The 22,627-nt window shown below is 47.5% G+C and overlaps 1 protein-coding gene across 1 annotated transcript in view; it reads right to left on the bottom strand.

The window, feature by feature from the left end:
* Positions 1–22,627, bottom strand: part of TNC (tenascin C) — a 54,360-nt gene that overhangs the window by 24,348 nt on the left and 7,385 nt on the right. The window contains 9 exon segments of the mRNA XM_066610523.1: positions 1,186–1,458; positions 3,063–3,335; positions 6,095–6,367; positions 15,080–15,343; positions 17,037–17,126; positions 17,356–17,541; positions 18,281–18,550; positions 19,993–20,149; positions 21,290–21,405. Of these exon segments, the coding sequence (XP_066466620.1) occupies positions 1,186–1,458; positions 3,063–3,335; positions 6,095–6,367; positions 15,080–15,343; positions 17,037–17,126; positions 17,356–17,541; positions 18,281–18,550; positions 19,993–20,149; positions 21,290–21,405 (1,902 nt within the window).

Raw genomic sequence — 22,627 nt, 5'->3', positions numbered from 1 at the left:
CAGTGTTGGTGTCTGTTCTACACAACCAACCTGCTTCCTGGTGTCCACTTGCACCGTGCAAAGAACAGGGCTCTGTGAACCAGCCCTTGGGTGACCCCCAATTAAAGGACCCATGCTGGAACTGCCTGCATGCTGTCAGAATCTGACAGGCAGTGTTGACATGGTGCTAGAATGCTCAGTAGCCAAGAGATAAGTTCAGTGAGAATTCAAGACCTTCTGGATACAATATGGGGCAGGCAGAGATGTGGTGTCGTCAGACCTCCATGCAAAGAATCTGCATTCCCTCCTCCACACCTGTGGTCCATTTGGAGAACCATGCTTTTGCATTCAGATCAGCCATCATCCTAGGATCTCAAAGGCTTCCTCATGCAATGCAAACTGAGAACATCTCACCAGAGAAGACATTAGGATCTTAATATCTTGGAGATGCCAGTTATGAACACAACACCAGCATCCCACAGAAAGTGTCTTTGAGGGGCTGTGGCGCATCAAAGGGTAGATGTGGCAGCCCTCTGAGTGGATCCTCAAGATTGAGATGGGCTTTGATCTGCTATTCCAGCTACTGACTTGATAATAATGATTTATGCAGAGGGGACTCTTGGCAGTGGCATAAAAAGCTTCAGGGTACCATTTACATACCCACTTTTGGCTAATACATCATGATATTTAAATGCAAGGAATTGAGGGTTCTCATAGACCCCCATGGCAGATGTTCTTTATCACAAAACAGGAAGCAAGAGTTGCATGCAAGAATTGTTTTCCTGGGAAGTCAAGAAGCATGAAGAAGCCAGACCTTGTAATGGGATTGGCAAGGCAGGCTATAAAACACACACAAAAACAGAAGATGGATACTGAAAAAGATGTAGAGAAGTTCCATAAGGACTGGAAAAAGTGCATATACATATATATGCATATATGTATGCATTGAAATACACAAATCTTGCTCTATATATACACACAAGAAAAAAAAGGATGAGATGTAGATGTGTGTGTGTGTATATATAAAAGAACCAAAAAGGTTCCATTCAGTGAGCTCCCTTAATGGTGGGGTCTCCGTGGGCATTGGCCTCCCTTTGCAAGAAGTGACACCCTCTCCAAATTCCAGAAGTGGATGAGAAGATCTCGTCCTTCCCAAGGACTGTGTTGGTGAAAACATTAAGAAAGCAAGCACAGGAGGAGATATACCTGTGGTAACCAGAGTCCTCAAGGTGTGCCTATTTTGCCCCTCAACCAGGCCATGAAGCTGGATGGCATAGTTAGAGTTTGGTCTTAGATGGGTGAGGACAAAGCTCGACGAGTCCCCTGGCAGTGCGTGCAGCTGGGAATCCAGACGTGGGCTGCCGGCGTTCCTAACGTCTAAGAGGAAGGAGTCAAAGGCAGTGTCCTGTGCTTCCCATTGGAGGGACACGGTGTCCGAGGTAACATCTGACACTGTGAGTTTGATAAGCAGAGGAGCAGCTACTACGAGGAGAAAAAGACATGGAAATGCTTGGGAATCAACACTGGCAAAAATCACAGGTGAATCCTTGCCTGATAAAGAGATACTTCTCAGATATCCAGTGGCAAAGCTGCAGAAGGGCAGGACAAGAAAATGTTTGAACGGCATCTCACGTATAGCCTGCAGGCCCCCTAAAGGCTGCTTCACTGCCAAAATGCTTTCGGAGAGTTGATGCTCTTGCACAACTCCATTGGTATCAATGGAGGTTCTGCAGGAGACATTCACAGTGGAGTCTGCTTCTTCTTTGGTGGGCCACTGTGAGATACAGGAAGCTGGACTAGATGGGCCTTTGGCCTGATCCAGCATGTCTGTTCTTATGTTTGTGGCCGCTTATCAAAGGCACATTGTACTGTCTGAATAATGTGGGTTTCCTGCTTGTATTTAAGATCTTCCATGAGGCCCTGTTGTAAGGTTTACAATGGGGGCTGCCTGCAAAAGGGTATTCTTGCCAGGGAACACCCCCTTGGGAATTCCCTCTTCACTCCTTTGACTGATCCTCAAAAGTGGCACTTTTTTCATTCAGATCCCATTAGATTTGGGATCTGATGACACCAGGAATTGGTGGCCAATTTAATTATTAGGGAGGCAGTGACTTGTAGCCAAACGTCCAGTTCAGGAACGCTGACCAAATAGAGAGAATGGACTGTGGAAATATTGCCATGCTATACATGCTTTACAAGACTTCTCAGATAAAATATTTTTTAGGAGGCGAGTCAAATTCCAAATTTGTCAATTTGAGTCAAATTTAGGAGGTGTAGGCGTCAAATTCCAACATTTCTTGAGATATTGGAAGCAGAGAGTGCTTAAGTGATATGGGTGGGTGGAATTTCTCAGAGTTTCTGTTGTAATAGTCATGCCTTTAATGCTATGCTTTGTGCATTTAAAATCTATCATCTTGTTTGTTTCCCTTTTAATTAGAATTTTCTCTTGATTTCTATTTATTTCTAAGTTATATATTTTAAAAGGGGGGGTTAGGTTCCATTTGGACACCACTATCTCACAAAATGCTTCCTTCCATATTGGGTGCACCTGACCTTTGAGATCTAGTAATGAAGCCCTGCTAGATATCCCATCAAAAGCAGAGGCTAAAATAGCCTTCTCCACAAGCAGATTAGTCCTTGTTGCAGCCCTGAAACTTTGGGACATCCTCGCTGGGGATATCTGAATGGCTCAATGCTTGCACCCTTTCCAAAGGCAGGCAAAAAGCTTCCCTTTTCTGTTCTCCCATTGACAGGTGTTTATATTGCTTCTCGTGTTTTGTTTTGCTTTAAGCATTGTTAACGGCTTTCGTTATGTTTAACTGAGAAGCTGTACGTGCATATTGTAAATATATAGACCGTGCAAGTCTGGTGCAGCCCAGACACAAGCTGACCCCAGTGAGAACTAAGCCTGATAAACGCCAACCCATCTAAGAAAAGAGGAATATGCTACTGCAGTAACAGGCATTTATGTCAAGACCAGTCAGGCAGTCCATGAGGTCAACTGAGGCTAGGAAAGGCCCTGAAAAAAAAAAGATAGAAGAGCCAGCAAAGTATGGGTTAGTGTAGAAGGTCGGGTCATATACCTGTTGTAGCAGCAGCGCTTAACGACTGAGTACGGAAACCCTGAGTGACTCCATAGAGGTAGATAATGAAATCGGTTTTGGGGGAGAGCCCTGAGATATGCGCGTTCCTTAAATGGCCTGAGATGTTATATTCCATGGGCTCCAGCAACCTGTTAGAATCAACAATTTCAATGGTAAAGGTCTCAAAGTCTCCTTCGCTGGTGTTCCACGTAAGGTTGAAGCTTTCAGGGGTAATTCCCGAAACGGTTAGATCGCTGACCTCCGGCTTTGTGGCTAAAGAAGGAAAAAAGCAATATTGTTCTTAATGACCTTTGGAAGGCAAGTGTTTTTCTAAGCAGCTGCATGGCAAAAATGGAGAGGATGGCTCAAGCAAGCGAAGAAGAGGAAGCTACAACATAGCATGGTGTAAGATGAAACCACCTACAGCTGCCAAGCAGGAAAGCATTCAGCAAAGCACAAAAAGGAAGACGTACGTTGGGTTTCAAGGAAGAGGTTGGCTCGATATCTGCTGGAGTGGCTTGAGAACCAGGCTACAATCATAGATGCATAAAAAGTTGGAAGGGAACATGGAGGTCATCCAGTCCAACCCCCTGGCTTAGCAAGTCAAGGGCCATCTTGACTTTGGGCAGAGGATTTAACTAAACTGTGTTTTTTAAGGCCTCTTTATTGAGCTTTAAATAATAAAGATGGGTATATATCCTGACAGTGCAATTCTATACACATTTATGCAGAAGTCCCACTGTGTTTAGTAGGGCTTACCTCTGAGAAAACGTGTATATCAGCTTTGTTTTATATTGGCTCAGATAAGTGAACAATCTAACCCTAAGGTAATTTAGGACGCAATCCTAACTAACTTTCCAGCACTGACATAGCTGTGCTGATATGGCATGTTCTGTATCCTGCAGTGGGGAAGCAGTCAAGGGGGCCTCCTCAAGGTAAGGGCATGTTTGTTACTTGGGTCTGCACTGCAGCTAAGTCGGTGCTGGGAAATTGGTTAGGATTGTGCCCTTCATTAGCGATGGGGGGGGACTGTATTTGGGGTACTATATACCAACAACATGCATGGCCCATGAGCTGGAGGGGTGATTAGTTTCCTCCACACAACCAAAAATGTAAATGATTATTCCCTTTTTACTGTAACTTGGATGGGAGGACATGTTTTTCCTTTCTCCGGAGTCTTCTGGCTATTAAAAAGAATTAAAAACAAATGATATTTGAGATGTCACTGAGGAATTAAAACTGACAGTCAATGGATGCAGCCAGTTACTCATTCTTGTTTTGGAATCTTCTTAAAGTTAGTCATTACTTGTTTTGGAATCTGTAACTTTGACCAAAGGCAAATGAACTTTTAAGGTGCTTTTCTGGACCATGACAAAAGTGAAGGGACTAATAAACCTTTCCAAAACAATTAGATGCTCTTGGACAACGGATGCCTTTTTCCTTCCAAGAGGGAATGCTTGTAAATATCGAGTCAGTTTCAAATCAGGGTGAAAAAGACCCAGTTATTGCTAAACAAATACAACTAGGATCACTTGGGAGGTGTATCTCTTCCAAGGATGGCCTTGGGGCCACCTATAAAACCCTCAGAGAGAAGAGTTTGCAAAACAGGATCATGAGTTGAACCTCTTTGAGCACAATCCTAACCAGATCTACTCAGAAGAATGTCCTATTTTGTTCAATGGGGCTTACTCTCAGGAACGTGTGGTTAGGATTGCAGCCTTCATCATGCAAAAACTTCCTGGCAAATAAACAGAACTTCAGGAAAAGCAGCCCTAACTGAGCCTGTTCCTTGTTGCACATGGACCTTTCACATAATGTGACCTTCTAAAAATATTATTCTTGCATTCCGCTTGAAGTGGTACAGTCTAGCCTACCACCTCAAGACTCTACCACTTTGCTATGTCTGGTCTGTGCTTTTAAGCTCCCAGACAGAACATAGAGGTAGGAAAAATGCAAGTCTGGACCCTTGAGAGGAGAATGCTGTAAGAGATTAAAATGCAAGATGCAGCAGCAGAGACTGGCAGAAAGAAGAGGTTATGCAACTCTTGTTGGAGATGAGGCTTGTGTCATCTCAACAGCATCTCATGTCGGCTCCTTAAGTGGAAAAGGAGTAAACTTGTAAACTTCCTGGCAAAGTCAGCTCAGCCACATGCAGGAGAGAGAGAGAGAGAAAGAGAGAGAGAGAATGGCTAGATGCCCATTTTGGAATCAGCACAAAGCTTTATCTACATGACAAGATGCATTAGATTTGTAGCAAGAATGCTTCAAAGTGAGCAACAAGGGCAACTGGAAGCAGCTTGAAAAATAATCAGATTAAATAATGAAAAGCAAAATGGTCGCATTTGAAAGACCAGACATTTGGACTTCATTTCGGGCTGAAGCTCTCTGAGACCTTGGGCGCAATCCTAACCCATTTTCCAGCACCGGCATAAGGGTAATGCAACTTCGAGATAAGGGAACAAACATTGCCATACCTTGAGGAGATGTCTGTGCCTGCCCCCCAGCTGCAGGATGCAGCACATGCCCCACTGGCACAGCTGTGCCAGTGCTGGAAAGTGGGTTAGAATTGCGACCTTTTTCCCAAATTGCTTCAGTGCTACAGCTGAACGCTGGGTCATGTACAGAGTGTCTTTGACTCAGCCACCTCCTGTGGGTTTTAGAGTTAAGGCTTTCAGATGTTAGCAGTGCCTGGAAGATAGCCAATTTCACTGATTATTTTTTTTAATAGGCACTGTCGAGAATATTCTTCAAACAGGTGACTCAAAGGTGACCTGCATTTGCCTACCCCAGTCTCTTTCTGGAAAGGAAAGAGCAGGAGAGCAAATGGCACACGAAATGGCAACTCTGGGAGAGTCTCTCCAGAAATTTGCCCCTGAGTTTTGCAGAGGTTACTAAGAGCTGAAGCAACAAGCCATGCCTAACGCGCCGGTCATTAGACCAAATGAAGTTCCAGTGAGTTTAGAAGGGTGTTTGTTCTGCAAATGAATCAGACAGAAAAAGAACTTCAGCTGGGTCAGAGTGGGAGAAGGTACCTGTGGAGGACTCAACCGAGAGAGGTTTTGTTCTGTAGCCCTGAGTTATCCCATAGAGGGTGATAGTGTAAAGGGTGTTGGGGCGGAGCCCACTGAGATCCACGGACCGCGAACTGCCTGGAGCCGTGAGGTTCCTCATGCCTTGCGTTTGGTTCGACTCCCGCACCTGTATGACAAAGTTCTCATAGGCCCCTTCCGCCGCCGTCCAGGTGAGCTGGAATCCGTTCCAGTGAACTTGCGAGACGGACAAGTTCCCCAGCTCAGGTTCCTCCTCTGGGGAAGGACAGAGAGCCAATCCGTTAATCAGCTTGTCGGCCGAAGTGACCCCAAAGAGACCAGGGGCCACGCAAGACAGGGGTCACCCAAGAGATGCTCATGAGTGCAGCTTCTTCACAGACAGGCACCTGCCCGTATACAGCTTTGCTGTGGTAGAACAGAGCAATGCTATTTGCTAAAGAAGGCTCTGCCACGTGGCCCAGAAAGCAAACAAGGGACATGCCAACTGTGTTTGGCATATTAAGGTATTAAATCTAAAAGGCAATGCGGGTGGGTAGGACTGATTTCCGTTGAGGAAAGAGTTTTAGGAGCATGAACTATGCCTCATGGATTTTTACCGCCCCTTTACAGTGGCCATTGACCAAATAATGTTTACCCCTCCAGAGCTATTACAGTAATGCAGTTGTGTGCTTAAGATGGGCAAATCTTTGATGTTAATAGCATCCCCAGGACTTGAGCTTGTGTGGGAGATGAATCCACATCTCTGCTCCTTCCCTGCCTCCCCAAGGGTTCCCTAAGGGTTCCCCAAGAGGAAGGCAAAAGTAGGAGAAATGAAGGAGGCCAGCCTAGGATGGTGTTCTGCTTTTGTGCAGGTACCCAACCCTCAGTGTGCATTAGAATGAATTTGCAGGCAATGCAGCAAGAGCTGCCTGCCTTCTTTGGAGACGCAGCACAGCTCTGAATTATTCACACCGACTGGTGCCAGTTTTCCAGGGTTTCAAACGGGGTCTTTCCTGATCCAGCCTAGAAATGACAGGGACTGTCTTGGGTCTCTGAAATGCAAACCAATTGTTCTGTCATTGAGCTACAACAGTCCACAAGGAAAGGGAACATTTGTTGCCTTGCCTAGGGGCTGCAATGCAGCTACAGTGGGGCTGGAAAATTGGATAGGTTTTGGCACTTAGTGCTTTGCACCCCCTCTAGCTATGCCACTGCTTCACCCTTCCCCAGCTGCCTGGCCCCTTCTGCCAGTTTACTTTCTTCGGGCTCTCCCCCTCCCCAAGTTTCACAGGAAGCCAACCACAATTGCTTTTAACACCAGATGAAAATTGACAACACAATGCTATTATGGGAATAGCTGTCAGGAGAAAAAGAAATGTAGAGTGGAACTTTAGGGGACTGCATTACTTCAGGCTGGGAGAGAAGAGTTGTTTGTTTTAATCTTTCAATGCAACCAAAACAACCCTCTGTGCTCACAGAAATATTAGACAGAAGGGGCTAGTATTTTGCTATGTGCAGGAAGTTATGCGTCTGTGAGAGAGGGTTCAAACTCTCCTCCCCCCACCAGACATTCCTCAACAGAGCATTTTTGGGGTTGGATAGGGCTATGTGATAAAGTATTTCTCCTCCCCACCCAGACCCCCAAATGTTAGCGCCGCTTCTTAGGGGTGTGCAGAACTAACCACCACCACCCCCCTGGTAATTTCACATGTCTTATGGGAATCTCTTTCACTGCTCTTGGAAACCCTCAGATATTTCACTGTGGGTCAGACCTGACATTTGCCTTGAATGCACTTTGTGCAAAATTCCAGCAGTGGCCGGACTTCTCGTACGTTGTGTCTCACGTTCAGAGGTCACATTATTTCCATGCAAATGCTACCCATGACCAATGGCTGCACAACTGCTATCCCTATGCCTTGCAAAGATAGCAGTTGCATCGTCTCCCCCCAGGCACAGGGGGGGATCGATGCTCTGTTTCCAGCTCATGCGACTGTGGGAATGTTCATGCATCATGACCGTCATGATTCACGCCAGCGCTGGTGACTGGGGGCAAGACACCTTTCATGCTCAATCTAGAACCATTTCCCAGCAACCAATGTTGAAAAGCAATTTAAGAGCCTTCCACACAAAGGAAATAAGGGACAAAAGTCCCCAGGGAACCCCGGGATCTTGGAGAATTTAGTCTCAATGGCTGCCTAAGACCAAGCTCAGATGGCTGCTCCATGCGGCCTCCCTGTTCCTCATTCTGCTGGCGCTAGACTTATTATCCATGCAGTGTTTGCGGAAGAGAAGTCAGACCTCATGCTTAGTTTGACTTTTACAAACCCTCTTGCGAGTTTGCATTTCCGAAGCTGGCATTGTGGCACAAGATGGCGCGTGGTTCCCGCTGACACGGGAAGCCACAGCATCTCACACAGCACCACATGCCAGGGCTTTGTCAGCAACTTGCAGGTATGTTAGTAATTAGCACACCCCCTGCCCCATGTGTGGTTGCATCCAGTTGAGTTTATAAGCAGACAGCTTTGCAGGAAGTGGCAACTCAAAGGCTGAAGAAGACACTGTGTTTGATCGGGACTGTGTCACTGGGTTCTTCCACCAGAGGGCCAGCCAGTTCTTCAGTGAGCTGGCCATGTGTCATGCCCAAAGAGTGATGCTCTTTGGCTTGAATCACTTGCCCAGTGCAAGTAAAATTGCTAATATTTTAACTGAATATTGCATTGATCTGGGCGATCCCTCACTTTCTGTTGGTGGTGACAGCAGGTTGCTGCTTCCTGACTCCCCATGGCACACCTGTCTTTCCCCTTGATGGTGCGTGGTGCAATACCACAGTGCCCCTGAAGGTTCAGGAACTGCCCTCGCTAGGTGCGCTCTCTAAAGGGCATAGGCCCTCAACCAATGGCCAGTCCCCAATGCATAGTCACATCATGTGTACCTACCCTGCACATGCCCAATCTCATCTGATCTCGGAAGCTAAGCAGGGTCAGGCCTGGTTAGTACTTGGATGGGAGACTGCCTGGGAATACAGGGTGCTGTAGGCTTCTACCACGATCTCGGAAGCTAAGCAGGGTCAGGCCTGGTTACTACTTGGATGGGAGACCGCCTGGGAATACCGGGTGCTGTAGGCTTCTACCATGATCTCGGAAGCTAAGCAGGGTCAGGCCTGGTTAGTACTTGGATGGGAGACTGCCTGGGAATACCAGGCGCTGTAGGCTTATACCATGATCTCGGAAGCTAAGCAGGGTCAGGCCTGGTTAGTGCTTGGATGGGAGACCGCCTGGGAATACTGGGTGCTGTAGGCTTATACCATAGTCTTTCGAGACTGAAGGTTGCCAACCAGGAGAGGAAGTCATATCTCAGTGGTAGAGCCCATGCTTTGCAAGCAGAAGGGTCCGAGTTCTGGACTCTCTAGATAGGGCAGGAAAAGATTCCTATGGAAAACCCTGGAAAGCCACTGCCAGTCTGCAACCACTCTGCACCTGCTGTCCCCCTGGCTTTTTTAAACACCCCCCCCCCCAGTCTCCATTAGGGCAACACCTAAACAGAGGTGAAACTATTGAGCTTCCTTGAAGTGCGACACCCCCATTTTGGAAGCAATCTGGTATAATCTTGACTGGAAACTTGGACTGGGAACCACAAGCAAGCGACCCTGAGCTTTCTAAAGGACAAAGAGGCAAGAAATGCAATAAATATGAAAAATGGAGGGGCCTCGATGAGGGGACAGTAGCCAGACGTCCCAAGGAGATTAATAAAAAACAAATACAGCTGGGGTTAAAAGCTTTTTGGATGAACAACAGACATGCAGCTATAAACATTCCTTCCAAAAATGAAATTCCTCTATTTATTATCTGAGATTCTAGGTAAAATCTCCCACTTACACTCTTGCCTTTTCTATATAGGTCCTATATGTCCATATGGAAATTATGAACGATGTCAGGAATTCTTTGGCAGTTCTCACCGCCGGTTACTCTACGTTGAATTTGCTAAATTTGCCTGGACTTTGGCTGTGGGCTGCAACTGTATTTGTTCACTTGTCACCTCCTGTCTGTTTCTACATTGCTAGACAGCCTGGGGAACGAGCGCCTTCTGTAGTATTTTGGCAGGAGCACATCAACCTAGAAGGTCAGGGGTGGCCAAAGGGGCTCACTGAACCAAATCCAGCCTGTGACAGAGATGTGCTGAAAAGCTCTTCGTCCAGGTTTGGAAAAAAAAATGTTAAGGGTTCTAAACCCAGAGAGTTTAACTACTCAGCGTGTAGTTAATCTGTGGAACTCCTTGCCACAGGATGTGGTGATGCCATCTGGTCTAGATGCCTTTAAAAGGGGACTGGACAAATTTCTGGAGGAAAAATCCATCACGGGTTGTGTCTGTGCAACCTCCTGATTTCAGAAATGGGCTAAGTCAGAATGCCAGGTTCAAGGGAGGGCACCAGATTCAAGGATGCAGGCCTCTTGTTGTCTTATGTGCTCCCAGGAGCATTTGGTGGGCCACTGTGAGATACAGGAAGATGGACTAGATGGGCCTATGGCCTGGTCCAGCAGGGCTCCTTTGATGCTCTTATGTTCAGCCGACAAGGGAGGGCACCAGGACGCAGGTCTCTTGCTGTCTTGAGTGCTCCCTGGGGCATTTGGTGGGCCACTGTGAGATACAGGAAGCTGGTCTCGATGGGCCTATGGCCTGATCCAGCGGGGCTCTTCTTATGTTCTTAGTGAAACCACATTAGGCTTTCCATAAGGTTTCAAGCCCCATTGAAATCAAAGGGACAAGTTAGTTATGACAAACCCTTTGAACATTAGACGAGATGAGGTGGCACAGTCCAAGGGCCATCCGATCCATACCCTATTTCCCACAGTGGCCCACTATCTGCCACAAGCCTCCTGGGACCATCTTCCTCTGGGAAGACCCCTTTCTGCATAGCTGCCCTGCAGTTGGTAGCCAGATACCTACAGAACCCAGATGCCTATAGCATTCTCTTTTCACTCTATCTGAACTTAAGGACTGAAGCATAACAAACTTTCTCTAGATCTGGGTCAGGGAATCTAAACTGGACTCCAAAAACTACACAGCAGGGTCCTCTTGAATGCCACTTGTTCAAAGTTCTTGGCTATTTTCTGGAACTGGGACGTCCTTGGAAGAAGGGACAAGGGAAGGTGGAAGCAACGTGAATGTCCCCAACCTCCTCCATGTAGTCTGAGGAGGGCTTGTCTCCTAACTAGTTTCCCCCACTAGGGTGCTGCCGTTTTATTGGCACCCAAATCTCTCTTGATTTGTAGCCTATGAATTCTGCCTCAACCAGTCATTAAAAGCAGACATCTGCCCTGGAGGATTTTGATTTCATACACACTGGCTGGGGATGTCTGGGACGATGTTCCTCGTGGTTCCGGAATGCCTGGCTATAAGGAAACGGAGCCATATGTGATAATGCGATAATGCTTTTGCCTGCTCTCGGTTTTGGGAACCAGATGGAATAAAGGGGATGCCAAGGGGATGCCAGGCCTATCAGTCGCGGTGCCAGGTTTCTCCCTGTCAAAGGGACCTCCTGTTTCAATGCCGAAACACAAAGCGTAAAAGGAAATGGGGGGTTATGGCAACATTCAGACACTGATCTGTATGTAGTCACACGTCTCTTAAATGCGTGCGTGAGGAATCTGTGATCTCTTGGCTCCCTCTCCAGCTTTGGTTCCAGCACTCCCAGAACAGGAGGAACTGAGGTGGGGAAGCACATTTTTTAAGCAACTTTTTCTCAGCAAGGAATATTGTGAGCATGTGGAGGGTGTAGCCATCACTGGGGATGTGGACTCTTGCCTGGGATGGTCTTATCCATCCCTGAATGGGTCGATAATGATCGTTCTGCTCATATGTTGTTAAAGCAAATAGAGAAGACCCTGTACTAAGTCAGTGGTCTCCAAACCGCGGGACCCCTGGGTTTGGGAAAAGCCTTCCCCACGTGACGTGGCTGATTGCATTCCATGCTGCAGAACTTTCCAAACCCATGCTGGGCAGCTGCATCCACTACCTGTTGCCCCAAAAGGCTCTGCTCCCTGATTTCCAAGGAGGAAGCGACTTCCCAGCACAGATAGGCTGGAAAGACAAGATGCTGCAGTGCAGACTCAAAAAACCTTTTTCTAAACACTGGATCCAGCCTGCAGGACAGGTTCTGTGCCTTCTGTACTAAGTGACAGAGTGCCAATCTGTTCACAAGACCAACTGAAGAAGTCTCCTGGATTGACAGGAGACAGCCGTCACCCACCTTAGTCAATCCAACTCCTCCCACTCCTCAGGTTCAAAAACCAGGAAGGTAAGAGAGTGGAACAAGAAGGAGAGGAGAGCAGAGCTGAAGCTCACCTCTCCTCCACACTTCCTCCTTCTGTCTTCCAACTCAGGAATTAGGGGAGCAGCTGGCAGACTGCCAGGTAAGAGGGCAACGTATGGTGGGGACAGGACAACCGCAAGGGAGGGAAGTGGCATTTGATAGGTGCTGGGGTGGATTTGGGCTAGCCCTGGAGTGGCAACTTGTACATAAGAACATAAGAAGAGCCCCACTGGATCAGGCCATAGGCCCATCTAGTCCAGCTTCCTGTATCTCACAGCGGCCCACCAAATGCCCCAGGGAGCACACCAGATCAAAAGAGACCTCATCCTGGTGCCCTCCCCTGCATCTGGCCTTCTGACATAGCCCATTTCTAAAATCAGGAGGTTGCGCATACACGTCATGGCTTGTACCCCGTAATGGATTTTTCCTCCAGAAACTTGTCCAATCCCCTTTTAAAGGCATCCAGGCCAGACGCCGTCACCACATCCTGCGGCAAGGAGTTCCACAGACCAACCACACGCTGAGTAAAGAAATATTTTCTCTTGTCTGTTCTAACTCTCCCAACACTCAATTTGAGTGGATGTCCCCTGGTTCTGGTGTTATGTGAGAGTGTAAAGAGCATGCTTTATACTGTATACTGTTATAACAACAACAACTGTATACTGTACCAGTATAAAGGAAACGCTGTGGTAAGAATTTGGGGGGGGGGTCATCTCGATCAGGGGGCAAGGAAAGGTTTTCAACTCTTGTGTTTCTGAGATGAAGAACACACACACACACACACACAGAGACTCTCTCTCTCTCTCTCTCTCTCTCTCTCTCTCTCTCTCTCTCTCTCTCTCTCTCTCTCTCCTCAAGCTAGGGAATGAGAAGGCAGAACACTGGCGAGGGGAGTGTGTGGCAGACCAGAGGGAGGCCTGTCTAACTGGTCCTTTTAGTGATAACACCGTGGTCCACAGAAGTGATGAAAGCATTGCCAGCATTTATAGAGACCAAGAGGCAAAATAATTCCCTCCCCCTTTGTCCCCCTTTAGCATGGAAGGGGGCAGATGGAGATCAACAAAGGGGTAAGAAAAAGGTCTTTCTTAATCTCTACATCACAAATATTCCCCCAGCCCATCTTTTATGTTTGTGTTGGCACTGCAGGAAAAAACAAAATTAGTCAGTGGAAAAAGTACAACAAATGCACATTTTTTTCTTTTCTTCAGGCAGACTCTGCTCAAGCCAACATGCTTAGCAATTTAACTTAGGGAGTAATCCTAACCCACTTTCCAGCACTGGCATAGCTGTGCTGTGGGGCACATTTCCAGCTGTGGGGCATGTGCTGCATCCTGCAGTTTGGGGGGGGGGCAGTCACGAAGTCCTCCTCAAGGTAAGGCCATGTTTGTTCCCTTACCTAGAAGCTGCATTACCCTTATGTCGGTGCTGGAAAGTGGGTTATTCTTATTGCTTTCCTCTCACCTCCCCCCAGCCAACTTTTTCTTAATTTAGACTCAGCCAAAATAGCTCTCTCCATTCTGCCAACCCCATTCAACAATGGCAAAAATAAAGTGGGACTTGGGCCATTTGGGTTGTCCCAGTAGCGAGGTATCACGTTATCACAATGGGGGCAATGTTTTCCCATAATCCCCCTCCATGTTCCACTGCATCTTCATATAAAGAGGTTATGGGGCTAATGGCAGGCGCCATATCTGGTGTGCTCTCTGGGGCATTTGGTGGGCCGCTGTGAGATACAGGAAGCTGAACTAGATGGGCCTATGGCCTGATCCAGCAGAGTTGTTCTTATGTTCTTATGTTCAGCTGACAAGGGAGGGCACCAGGATGCAGGTCTCTTGCTGTCTTGTGTGCTCCCTGAGGCATTTGGTGGGCCGCTGTGAGATACAGGAAGCTGGACCAGATGGGCCTATGGCCTGACGTTCTTATGGAACGTTCTACCATTGGAAGCTGCTGTTTATTTCCCCCATAACCCTGCTCAGAAAAGTGCACCAGTGGGGAAAAATGACAGCAGCCAGGAAAAATATAATAGCAATTAAATTTAGCAAATTAACGAATGCATTCATGTCAACAAGGCATCTCCAATTGAGCTTTGTACCTATTAGTCGTGTAGATGTCTTGTGTCCACTCAGTAAGCCTCTGGGGATGACCTGCTAGCCTGCTTTGTAGTCAGTACTCCTTGGCCTGTGTTCAGTGTTGCAGCCAGTGTTATTAACTATAATTTCTCTCAGTGCTGGTAAGCCCAGATGAATTTGCTTGGTCCCAACCTTTTGAACCAAAGTTCCATTTTCAAGCAACTGACACCACAGGTGTCCCTACTCCCTCATGTCCCTGCACCCTCTGTTCTGAGGTCAGCCTTATTTGGACCAATAAAGGCAAATGTTGAAAATGCCCTAGGCTTCTTTCACTAAGGGCGCAATCCTAAGCCCTTATGCCAGTGCTTTCCAGTAGTGACATAAGGGCAATGCAGCTCCGAGGTAAGGGAACAAACATTCCCTTCCTTTGAGGAGGCCTCCGTGAGTGACAACGAACTGCAGGTTGCAGCACATGTCCCATTGGCACAGCTATGCCAGTGCTGGAAAGCACTGACATAAGGGGTTAGGATTGCGCCCTAAGTTTCTAAAGTTTCCAGTGAACCTGATGGAAAGAGGAATCACAATTCAAAGCAAATGGTTTTCACATACCAGTAGAACCAGTGACGGTAGATGGCTTGCTCTTGTGCCTTCCCTTCTCGGCTGTCAGGTTGATGGTGTACTCTGTACCGGCATCCAGCGATCTTATGATGTGGGAAGTGCTGTCGGCAGGAATCTCTATTTCATTCTTTCTCCCCGTTGGGGTCACGTAACTCAGACGGTAGCGATCGAATTTGGCCAGGGGTCTCTTCCAATGCACGGTTAGGGTGGTCTCTGTGGGATCTCTGACCTCCAAATCTTTGGGGCTGTCCAGATCTAGGTGCAAGAAGAGATTGTAAGCCTCTAACAAAGCTGGTGGTAAGTGCAGAAAAGTTAGCCCAGGCTAGCATGTCTTGGTTCCCCGTTGCATGCAGCGTGTGGGGTGCATTCTTCCTCATGGGGAACAGCTGGGGACTTGTGGTTCAGAGATGGCCCACTGACAAACGCCAGCTGGCCACCATCTGAAGGAAAAGTAGGAGCTTTTTTTTTCCAGTGCTGGTGCAGCTGTGCCAGTGGGGCGTGCAATGCATCCTGTGGTAGTGGGGCAGTCACAGAGGCCTCCTCAAGGTATAGGAACATTAGTTCCCTCACCTTGGGGCTGCATTGCAGCTACACTGGTGCTGGAAAGTTGGATAGGATTGGGCTTTTATTTGGCTGTTCATTTATTATGGGGATTGAAATCCCACCTTTCCAATCAAGAACATGAAAATGTTCTTTTCATTGGTGGGTGAAAATGGTGATAGCTAAATAAAAACACACAACGCCGCTTTCTGCACTTGTCACTTTTAAAAACAAAACAAAAAACCCAAAGTCAGCAAAAAAACACAAACCATTTTATTGGGTTTTTATTTATTATTTAATGGGTGTGTGTGTGTGCATGTAATGATTGTGACTGTATCAGCTGACACCATAGCAACTATATCACCTACCTAGTACACTTTTAAGGGTGCACTAATCCTAACCCACTTTCCAGCACCAACATAACATAATTTGTTAACACTCCCATATGACCAAATTAATTAATTAAGGGCGCAATCCTAGCTCATTTTCCCGCACTGACATAAGGGCAATGCAGCTTCTAGGTAAGGGAACAAACATTGCCTTGCCTTGAGGAGGACTTCATGACTGCCCCCCCCCAAACTGCAGGATGCAGCTCATGCCCCACTGGCACAGCTATGCCAGTGCTGGAAAGTTGGTTAGGATTGCACCCTAAAGCGATTATAATTTATACTTATCATGTAAATTGTGAATAAAAACATAGCACCGCTTTCTGCGCTCCTAGCTTTGGAAAACACCAAAATCCATTAAAAAATAAAACCGCTTTCACCCACTTATACTGATGGCCAATTGATATAAAAATAATCAACTGTCCTAAGAACATAAGAACAGCCCCACTGGATCAGGCCATAGGCCCATCTAGTCCAGCTTCCTGTATCTCACAGCGGCCCACCAAATGCCCCAGGGAGCACACCAGATAACAAGAGACCTGCAAGGCTTCCTGGGAATTGTAGTTAAGAACATAAGAACAGCCCCACTGGATCAGGCCATAGGCCCATCTAGTCCAGCTTCCTGTATCTCACAGCGGCCCACCAAATGCCCCAGGGAGATTTACACCAGATAATAACCGTCAATTGATAACCGTCAATGTTTAAAAAAGTCCTAAAACCAGTTTCAAATGGCACTAACAAATAGAAAATATAAAAAAACACAAAAATCAGGAAGATGACAGCCATAGAAGGTCAATGCCCATAAAGCTACTCAAGATGACAGTAAACAGGAAGCCTGATAAAAATATATTTACATAGCGTTAGAAGACCACTGATAAGTGGCTATGATATGCCACTTATGAGTTTTGTAGCCTGGCTTTTTGTGGCCTCTTTTTGGGCTCGGGTCCCTTGGAAGTTTCTAGCCCAAGCCCTTGACTGGGGATTGTCTTCCATATTACAGTGAAAAAGCGACTTTTTCTTACCAGTTCCTGCATTGATGGTGGCAGGGGCACTTTCTCTGTCCTGCTTCACTGCGGTCACTCCAATGCCATATTCGGTTCCTGGCCGCAGACCTAAATCGAGGCAACACAATATTTATTAGGACTGTCACACAATGAAAGCACCTGTGTAGTGGAATCCTGGGTGTGCTTACTCCAGAGCAAGCCCCAGTGTGTTCAGAGGGGCTCCCTCCCAAGTAAATCTGGATCAGAGTGCAAACGAGAGAGAGAGAGAGAGAGAGAGAGAGAGAGAGACTTAACAGGTTGGCTTGGCACTCCCATGACAAGCTTTCAGGACTCCTACCTGTGAGGGTAGCTTTGGTGGTGCCTTGGTTGCTTCTAGGCACGGTGATCTCAGCATGGTCTCCACCAGAAATGGGGGCATACTTGATCCTGTAAGTTTCTGGGGACGCATGGCTGTTCTTCCACTCGAGGGTGATGGTGTTATCCGTCTGAGAGAGGCGTTTGAGGTTCCTTGGAGCATCCAGATCTGGGGAGAAGGAGGACTGTTAGGCTTTCTGGAGCAAGCTCTGGAAGACTCTCAAGGCAAAGGAGTACGGTAAATCAGTTTTAGGACATGCTCCCCTGAGTGGTAGGTGATTCAAAGTGTGTGTGTGTGTGTGTGTGTGTGTTTACACTGTCCAATGGGGCATGGCTATAGGGCAGGAATGGCCAAACCACAGCTTGTGAGTCACATGCAGCTCTTGGACATATAGTTTCCAGAAATATGTTGTCTGAGCTCCTTTTTGCATCACAATTAATATAAAAGGTACATGAAACTTTTTCAAGCTTTATATTTATTTACTGGGTATAAACTGAGAGTCCACTGGATAAACATAAATTTAACATTCATGGTGAGTCAGTATATTTAGGGTGCAATCCTAACCAACTTCCCAGCACTGACATAGCTGTGCCAGTGTGGTGTGCACGGCATCCTGCAGTGGGGAGGTAGTCAGGGGGCCCTCCTCAAGCTAAGGACATGTTTGTTGCCTTACCTTGGGGGCTACAATGCAGCCCCCAAGGTAAGGCAACAAACATGTCCTTAGCTGACCAAGGAATCAATTCCTTGATGAGGTTATTAGGATCTCTAATAGATTGATGAGGAATTGATGAGGTTCCTAATTGATGAGGTTATTGACCAGTTGATGAGGTGACCAGGTCATAGAAAGTCATAGGAAGTTTGCAAAGCCTTAGATCAGAGCAGCAGGAAGGTAGCCAAAAAAACTCACCTGTGACAAAGGTCTCCGTCACAGGGTCGCTCTCCATGTCCCCACGTCGAGAGATTAGTGTCACCTCGTATTCAGTATGTGGCTTCAGATCTCCGATGGAATACTGGCTTTCATCTTCCGAGAGGTCAATGGTTGTCCGGGCCCCTGGGACATCCTTGGGCCAATAGGTGAGCTCAACACCGTCAATTTCAGCCAAAGGTTTGAACCACGTGATCAGTGCCGTGGTGTCAGTTACATCCCTTGCCTCGATCTGGCTGGGAGCATCGAGCTCTGGTGCAGAAGGACAAGCAGATGTCAGGAGCTTAGTTTGGAGCAAGCCTGGACTTTTGAAATCCCTTCCCAGATTTCAAACAAAGGGCAAACAAGGGTGTGAAATGGTTTGGCTCATTTGCATTTGGGGGGCATGATTTTCTGGAGAGAACTTGCCGGAGCCTCTATTAAGCCTCAGATTTCTTTGCCACAAAATGTCCAGGAACGATGCTATTCATGACATGGTATCATTGGGAAATAGATAAGTCTAGTGGTGTGCTGTTAGCGAGCTGCCCAGTTTTGGTCCTGCCCCCTTACGAGGCATGGGCAGAGGACTCCTCCCATCCAATTGGCCGGGAGAGAGGGAGAAGCGGGCCATCGAGGCTGTGCCAAGATCACCCGCTCGGTCAGGTGGCAGCAGCAATCTCCCTCTCTCCCCACCCTACTTTCAGTCTGAGGCTTAGCTGATCATTGGATATGGGGCTGGGTAGGATTCTTTTGCCATCAACCTGATTGGCTTGTAGGCGGGTGGTTTTTACAGGCTGGAGTGAGCAGGTTAAGGACTGGCAACAGGGCCTGGAGGTTAACTTTAGGCAGGTATTCTGTGAGTTTTGGGTAGGTTAGCTAAGACCTTAGTGTCCATCTGGGGGCAGCCAGATTGACCATTTGGCACAGTTTGGAGTTGGATGGGGGGTGTAGATGGGTAATCCTGTTTCCCCCTTAGAACCCACACGACCTTGGGTGGAGTTTTACAGCCCTGCTGCAGTTGTGTCAATAAATAGTCAATAAAGTGGCCTGTTCTTCCAACAGAACTCTGTCTGTGGCTGCAATCCTAACCACACTTTCCTGAGAGTAAGCCCCATTGAACAAAATAGGACTTACTTCTGAGTAGACCTGGTTAGGATTCTGCCCTATGTCTTGTCTTGTTGTTGGGGGGGGGGTGTGCAGAAGTAATGGCAGATATGAGCCAATCGGAGTTAGGAGGAGCTCTAGGGAGTGACACCCCATCCCCAAATTCTGCCTCCCCCATTTCAAAGCCTCCTTGGAATTCTTCCCTCTGCTTTTGACTACAGTCACACTGACACTGAGTCTCTAAATAGAGCCTCCATATGTTGAGAAGCCTCCAGGAACTATACATTCTGACAGCTGTTCCAGGCACCCGTGGAGAGCCCTGCTTGTTCCTTCCGTAGCTCTTTCTCACAGCACCAAAGCTGTCGCTACCTTTTCGCGTACTGGCTTTGATGCCAGAAGAATCCCACTGGGGGGTTAGTATGTGCATTGGCAGCCCTAGGAAGCCTGCCAGGGGTTTCTCTGCATGGGCCTGTAGGAGCTGTCCAAACCGATAGCTGCTACAATCGCCCAGAGGCACTGTGTGAGGATGAAAAGCATGGACGTACTGCTGCCTTGTTTCTTAATTCCCCTGCTAGGCTGACCTAGCCAGACGGCTTCCAATAGCTACTTACTTGTGGTCACTACTCTGAAGAGGCCAGGTCCCCTGGTTTGATTCTTCACCACATAGAGAGAGACATTGTATTTTTGTCCTGGTGCCAGCCCTGGTTGCAGGTAGGATGTCTGCGGCCTTGTCAAACTGCTCCGTATTCCTCCGTTGTCTTCCTCTTTCTGAAGTGCAGGTGTCAAGCCAAGAATAATAATAAAAAAAAAGTCTTTAAGTCACAAGGGAGGTCTTGTTGGGTGCTTCTCATTTGAATAACTGAAGCCCCACTTTTCTTCTACAGTAATTCAGACATAAATAAGATCCAAAACGTAAGACAGAAATTTGAGAGCCAACCAAGCCGCAGGCCTGTTGGAATAAAATTGAAGAGCTTGATGGTCATGAGGGAGAAGCCCAGCCTGATCTCCCAGGACAGGAAGTTATAAAGCCTCGGAGCCACCCTGGAGAAGGCCCTGCCCCATGTCCCTACCTTGAATGATAGCAGAGCATGGAGTAGAGTCTCTCCAAGGAGCTGAGGGGACAAGCAGGATCATATGGGAAAAGGCAGTCCCTCATGTAAAGATACTGAGGATTTGTGCACCATCCCTTAAGACTGGGGAACATTTCACACACGTTACCTTGATGCAGTCCTTACAAACGCCCTGCAAGATGGGTTTTCTCTTAATGTTTTCTCTGAATGGGAACTACTGAGGCCAAGACTAATAACAAAAGACCTGCATCCTGGTGCCCTTCCTCGCATCTGGCATGGTGGAGCACATGCTTTGCATGCAGAAGGTTCCAGGTTCATATCCCTGACATCTCCAGGCAGGGCAGAGGAGAATTCTGGTTCTGCCTTAACGTGTCTACCTTAGGGCACAATCCTAACCGATATCCCAGCACTGACATAGCTGTGCCAGTGTGGCGTGCACTGCATTCTGCAGTGGGGAGGCAGTCCAGGGGGCCTCCTCAAGGTAAGGGCATGTTTGTTACCTTACCTTGGGGCTGCATTGTGGCTAGGTCAGTGCAGGAAAGTTGGTTAGGATTGCGCTCTTAGGGCCCAATCCTATCCAACTTCCTAGCACTGGTGCAACCTCAATGCAGCCCCGAGGTAAGGGAACAAATGTTCCTATACCTTGAGGAGGCCCCTGTGACAGCCTTCCCACCACAGGATGCAGCACACGCCCCATTGGCATGGCTACACTGGCCCTGGAAAATTTGGTAGGATTGGGCCCTTAGGCTGCTAAGACAGATTCAGGCTGGGTGACTTCTAATTCATGGCCCAGACTCTGAGCCTCAATGCTGTCTAGTCCTAAGCCAGTCTTCCTTACCAAACTGTTAAAGACAATCTCCCAGCCACTGAACGGGATGTCGAGGGGGTCCCATTCCACCTCTACCGATGTCTCCTTAACAGATTTGAACTTCAGGCCATCAGGGGCAGGCAGATCTAGGAAGCGCAAGCAGAAAGAAGGGACATGAGAGACTTTTTTATTCTTAAAATAAGTTTGTCAGGCTTAAGAGTTTTGTTCAGTCTGGCTGACTAACATACAATTGAAAACACAAACATCATGGAATGCAAACAACACAGTTCTGGAACGAACTGGAATCCCTAGCATGTATGCACTGCTGAAACAGAGACGCCTGCGTTGGCTCGGTCATGTCGTGAGAATGGATGATGGCCGGATCCCAAAGGATCTCCTCTATGGGGAACTCGTGCAAGGAAAGCGCCCTACAGGTAGACCACAGCTGCGATACAAGGACATCTGCAAGAGGGATCTGAAGGCCTTAGGAGTGGACCTCAACAGGTGGGAAACCCTGGCCTCTGAGTGGCCCGCTTGGAGGCAGGCTGTGCAGCATGGCCTTTCCCAGTTTGAAGAGACACTTGGCCAACAGTCTGAGGCAAAGAGGCAAAGAAGGAAGGCCCATAGCCAGGGAGACAGACCAGGGACAGACTGCACTTGCTCCCAGTGTGGAAGGGACTGTCACTCCCGAATTGGCCTTTTCAGCCACACTAGACGCTGTTCCAGAACCACCATTCAGAGCGCGATACCAGAGTCTTTCGAGACTGAAGGTTGCCAACTACGAAGTACATGGAATGCAAGAGTTGGAGAGGACCTTGGAGGTCAACCCCCTGCTCAATGCAAGAAACTGGTACAACATCAGTGCAAGAAATGGAGTGGTCACCCAGCCAGACACAAATCATGCCAACAAAGGCTGAAGAAGTTGGTGCCCAGGCCAGAGAAGGATTATAATCCTGTCTCCTACAGAGACCAGCACTTAAGAAATCAGGCACACTGTATTGTCACAGATTTCTGAATATCCCTTACTCAGAATTCACTGATATTACTAGATTAGTGTTTCTCAAACTGTGGGTTGGGACCCACTAGGTGGGTCGTGAGCCAATTTCAAGTGGGTCCCCAGTCATTTCAGTATTTTATTTTTAATATTAGACTTGATACTGCCATGGGATGTGACTGCATTTGGGAAAATGTTACAGATCTGTACTATTAGCAAGCTACTCTGTGTATTCTTTTAACAATGATAGTCAATGGGACTTACTCCTGGGTAAGTGTGGGTAGGATTGTTAAAATTTTCCTGCTGGGTGATGTCACTTCCGGTCATGACGTCACTTCCGGTGGGTCCTGACAGAATCTCATTCTAAAAAGTGG

This window comes from Tiliqua scincoides, chromosome 16, assembly GCF_035046505.1.
Source record: "Tiliqua scincoides isolate rTilSci1 chromosome 16, rTilSci1.hap2, whole genome shotgun sequence".
In the NCBI taxonomy this organism is placed as follows: domain Eukaryota; kingdom Metazoa; phylum Chordata; class Lepidosauria; order Squamata; family Scincidae; genus Tiliqua; species Tiliqua scincoides.
The sequence above is the reverse complement of the archived record's forward strand: the minus strand, read 5'-3'. Positions and strand labels throughout refer to the sequence as shown.